Genomic DNA, 5,332 nt, shown 5'->3' on the forward strand with positions numbered 1-5,332 from the left:
GACAAACAGAAATAAAATATATAAGACGATATAAAGAGTCAAATAAGGGAAAAGACAAAATAACATATAAGAAATAAACTTGTAAATAAAAAACGGCACAAAAACAAGTGGCAATATGAAATAAAACAGGAAAATTAAAGAAATATATTTTTTACACAAGATAAAGTACAAAATATATAAACTATATATAATGACAATAAGAGTAAACATTTCAAACTTATCCTGCAATGAGCAGCAAAAGAAAGAGGAAGTTGGGGCACGTATTGGACAGTTTATGGAAGCTATGACACATCCTATTGGTCCATATTTTCTGTTTTCACTAAAGTACCCATTTCATTGGCTACTTATGTTTACTATGTTTTATCTGTATTGTTTTAATGTTTTATTCACTTCTGTATCATCACTTTAAAATGCTGCATTGAGTAGTATAAAGAAAGATATGCAAAATAGGAGTCTCTGGTCTTGTAATAAAATTCTCAAATTATAATCACATAAAGTGAAGTTTCCAAGCAATAGACATTTATATGCAATACAAATATAAAATATGAACAGATCAGTATAGGTCAAGTAATCAAAATTACCAAGGATAATGTCCCATACAAGCAAAATCGATAGAAGTATAAAGTTTACCGCTTTTTTCTCACTGGTTCCTTCCAAGTCCCAGTAGTTCCACAGTGTTCCACAGATTCTGAAAATGAGCAAAAGCGCAACTCCAAATTAATAGATTTATTAATACACAAAAGTGCAACAATACATAAGCACACATAAAATATTTGATGTCCAGTGTGCCTGTAACAGTCAGTGCTGTCTGAGGCTCTCACTACCAGCCAGGCGTTGAAGATTTTCTCCTTGCCGATCACAGTGGTCAGCGTCTGACGTCATGCTAATATAGGAGCGTCCCCCAGTCAGTGGGTAAGTTTTAGAACAGTCCGAAACAGCCACATGAGATGCTGGCTCTGTTAATCCCTACGTGTTTAGTTCAAAACTCGGCTGAACATTTTCAAGGGTACTTTCAATTCTGAGGTTAAAGACTGTTAAAGGGACAGTGGATATCAAATATTGTATGTGTAACTGCTTATGTATTGTTGCACTTTTGTGTATTAATAAATCTATTAAGTTGGAGTTGCGCTTTTGCTCATTTTCAGAATCATAGGCACTAAATATGTTGTTTGCCAAATAACAAGCCAATATTCATACACATAAACAATAAAGGAACATAACAGTAAAATATATATATAAAACAACCCATTAAAAGTATATTTAGTGTTAAGATAAAATTAAGAATTATATAAAAAATTAACCCAACTCGACCTGTTTTACTGCCAATATGGCATTGCAGGTGTAGTATGCGGCCTATTAACAGCCTGCAGTGGTTTATCTGGGGTGTGCTCCAGCTTTACCGTTATGGTTGTGGGGTTATGTTTTAGCCTTATCGATATAGGACAGTTTTGTTGTCTTTTTAAATGTAATGATACTTGAATTATTTACAAAATGTTCCACTTTCCCAACAAAGGGTATCTGGAAAACAATTAACCTAACAAAGAATTATTTAAACATGCTATGTAAATATGTTGGGGGTTTTTACTTGCTACATTTTAATGTAATAATAGGATATTATATCCACAGTATAAATGTTTTAAACAATTTTCAGGAATATAACAAATATATGAAATTTAAATAAAGAATAAATATTCAAATAATGACAGGTAAAGACAAAATATTATTTTCTATTTACAATTAGAAACATATTCGAACAGTTTACGTACATAGCCCAGTACATAATGCAAAAACCAAACATGACGCAAATTTGGTATTAGAAGTAAATTAGAAAGTTGTTTAAAACTGTATACTTTATCTGAATCATGAAGAGATGCCCCTCAAAATGGCACTTTTTAATATTTTGCAAATGGAAAGTTAAAATGTAAACAGGACAGAGGTAAAATAAAATGCATTTTGCCTTAAGTTTATTGAGTTTGTGAAACGCTAGGATTTTTCATTGGGACAAATAAAGGGAACTTTCTTTCATGAAGTATAAAATTCTGAAAGCTTCTTTATTTGTTTGCAGCGTTCGCTGCACTGAGCTTCTAAGGCAGCCAACGGCAGAACGCTATTTGGCTGAGAGGTAACGTTTCCACCTCTTAGCCAATAGCCGTGCAGGAAATCCGGCTTGGCACCGTATATTGCAACGCTGCAAACAAATCAAGGAGCTTTCAGAATTAAGTATTTTATACTTCATGAATGAAAGTACCCTTTATTTGTTCCAATGGTAAATCCTAGTATTTCACAAACGCTAGGATTTACAATTACTTTAAGTTGTTTTGTGTAAAGTCTGTGCTACTTGTTTTTTAAACCTCCATTGGTTGGCTTGTTAAAAATGATTTAAATGCATTTGACATTTTGAATGTGTGATTACTGTTTTGGACTACTGTGTAATCTAATTTGTCTGGATAAGCAGGATATATTTTTGAAGTAGAGAACACATACTATCAGGATAATGGCATCTCAGCAACCATTATGAGAAAAGCAATATTAACTCTGATGGCTATGGCAATGGAAAGGACCGATGCTCTCTATGATCTACTCACAGATGGCAGTAGGAAGTGTTAGTTTGTAATAAATCTCTAATTCTATAAAACTGCATAGTCAAGGACCCACCACCAAGACAAAGACCTATGCTGGACCCAGTACTTCATCCACAGCTTGATAAGCAGGTCTTGAAGATCTGGAGGTTAAGCGGTACTGATTGAGGAAGGTAGGTGGGATCTACAGCTTGCTAAGCCAGTCTTGAAGGTGGGTCTTTAACCTTGTTAAAGGGATACGGAACCCAATTTTTATCTTTCATAATTCAGATAGAGCATATTTTAATAAACTTTCTAATTTACTCCTATTATACATTTTTCTTTGTTCTCTTCGTATCATTTAGTCACCAATCAGCAAGTACTACCGAGGTGCTGAACCAAAGATGGGCGGGCTTGTAAGCTTACATTCCTGCTGTTTCAAATAAAGATAGCAAGAGAACAAAGAAAAATTAATAATAGGAATAAATTAGAAAGTTTTGTTGTGCTATATAAATACATTATTATAATAATAATAATAATCTCACCACTGATTTCACATATAGGAAAATATAGAAACACGTTTAGGTTATTTAAATGGAAAAATGACATGCCTCCGGAGTAGCTATATTTAATTCTACCTTGTTGTTACCTCATTTTCACTTCTGCTGGAATATAACTCTTAACATTAATCTAGCTATCAACTCAGCTAGAAGATTTAGAGAATAATCTGTAGGACCACATCTGAAGTTCCATCAGAACTATATAATCCTAAAAGCAGTTGCCAACTTTCTACTTAAGGCAGGTACTAGATTCCACATTAAGCAGGAAATCCGTCTTCCTCTTGTCTTTATTCCAAGACAGATTTCACAATGAGTTTATACTTCAGATGCTGTAAAACGCAATGTGGCATATTTTCCACATTAAATGGTGAAGTAAGTTCAGGATTTCCTTAAATCTTAAGAAAGATCTGCATCCAGCGACAAAAGCGATCCTTAGCAATATGGACTATTTTATGCATTCTCATAGTATTAAACATAACAAGTGGTTCCTCTTACCTTGAGGGCACACTCAGCTATTACAGTTGATACCTTCTCAACAGCAAAAGCCTCTACTTTAGACATCTCCATGGCAGCAGTGTGGTATACACCACATACATTCACAAAATAGTAGGTGATCTGCCATTTTGGATTCAACAATTTGCTCATTAATCTTTGTTTTGGTAGGTTATCTGTGCATTTGTGGCTTCCACAATGAGTGATGAAAACATGGATTTCTTACATTTACACCATAAAATCCTTTATTTACTCATATATGTAAAAACCCCACATACTGTACATATTTTTATGTTTTAGTATATATATTTATGCCTCCAGACCTAGGCCTTTTATGTTCCTGGAGTACTGCTATTTTCAAGTTTGTCAGCAAAGAGGATGGACTAACCTCTTAGATGAAGATATTTACTGGAGAACAAAAATTCAACCTGTTTAACCTTAGCTAAAAATTCCCTTCACTCATCATATGGTTTATTTTATTTATGTATTCGGTGATGTTTTAGTAGATAAGACCTACCAGAGAACCCTTTTCCACAATACTGACAAATATACAGCTTCTCTCCTGAATGCGTTCTAAGATGTTTAACCAGATGTGAGTTTTCTGCAAAGCTTTTTCCACATTTGCTGCAGATATACGGCCTTTCTCCTTTATGAGTTCTGTGGTGTATATACAGGTTCGATCTTTGAGAGAAAGCTTTTCCACATTCAGGACATACATAAGGCTTTTCTCCTGTGTGTGTCTTTTGATGTTTAAGCAGACTTGCCTTGTGAGAAAAACTTTTTCCACATTCAGTGCAAACAAACGGCTTTTCTCCTGTGTGAGTTCTGAAATGTGAAACTAAACCGGAGTTATCAGAGAAGCCTTTCCCCCCTGTATGAATTCTATAGTGTTTAATTAGACTTGGTTTTTGAGCAAAGCCTTTTCCACATTCAGGACATATATATGGCTTTACCCCTGTATGGGTCCTATCATGTGTTACTAGATGTGAACGTTCATAGAAACCTTTCCCACATTTTAGACACACATATAGCTTTTCTTTTGCATGAGTTCTCTGGTGCCTAATCAGATCTGACTTTGCACGGAAAACTTTATCACAGTTTGGACAAACATGTTCATACTTTTCCAGATGAGTATTATGTTGTTGATCTTGGATCTTAGGTATTACATTAAACTCTCTGCCATTTATTTTAGCTTTCTTCTTGGCATGTGGCACATTGTGATTGGTTACAGCTGCTATGGTGCTGCATCTGCTCATGTTCCTTTTCATTTTTCTTGATTTATATTTTGCATAGCTACAATCATAGGCAAAAATCTCATTTAGAGCAAAGTATTTTTGTTTATTCTGATCATGTATTGTCAACTCTTTAGATGTATTTATTTCTGATTGTCCTTGAACCTCCTTAGTTAGCATGGTTTCGTCTTCAGATTTAAATGCCGATAAGTGGTATCCATCTGTTGATAGGGAATACACTGTGAGACAATGGTAAAAGTACAAGCTAAAATTTGAAAAACCCTCAACATCATGTAACATAATAATAACAGACATTGTGGTCTTTTATCTTGTGAGTGTTGATCAAAGAAAAGACAACATAGTAGTTGTGACGTGAGTCACCAAGGTCTGAGGGCCTGTTATGGAACATTTGTTTGGGGTACTGTGTGGATATAGGCATTGGGGGCATGGATCTACGGACTTACTTCAAAGTCAACTCGTCTGGGGTCTC

At 34.6% G+C, this 5,332-nt stretch overlaps 1 protein-coding gene across 1 annotated transcript; it reads right to left on the reverse strand.

Annotated features, from left to right (window-relative positions):
* Window positions 1–3,184: 3,184 nt before the first annotated feature.
* LOC128636523 (zinc finger protein 239-like) lies at window positions 3,185–5,022 on the reverse strand. The gene has a single exon (XM_053689522.1). The coding sequence runs from the start codon at window positions 5,020–5,022 to the stop codon at window positions 4,087–4,089; it is 936 nt and encodes a 311-aa protein (XP_053545497.1). The 3' UTR covers window positions 3,185–4,086.
* Between the last annotated feature and the right edge of the window lie 310 nt (window positions 5,023–5,332).

Source organism: Bombina bombina, chromosome 7, assembly GCF_027579735.1.
Source record: "Bombina bombina isolate aBomBom1 chromosome 7, aBomBom1.pri, whole genome shotgun sequence".
Taxonomy (NCBI): domain Eukaryota; kingdom Metazoa; phylum Chordata; class Amphibia; order Anura; family Bombinatoridae; genus Bombina; species Bombina bombina.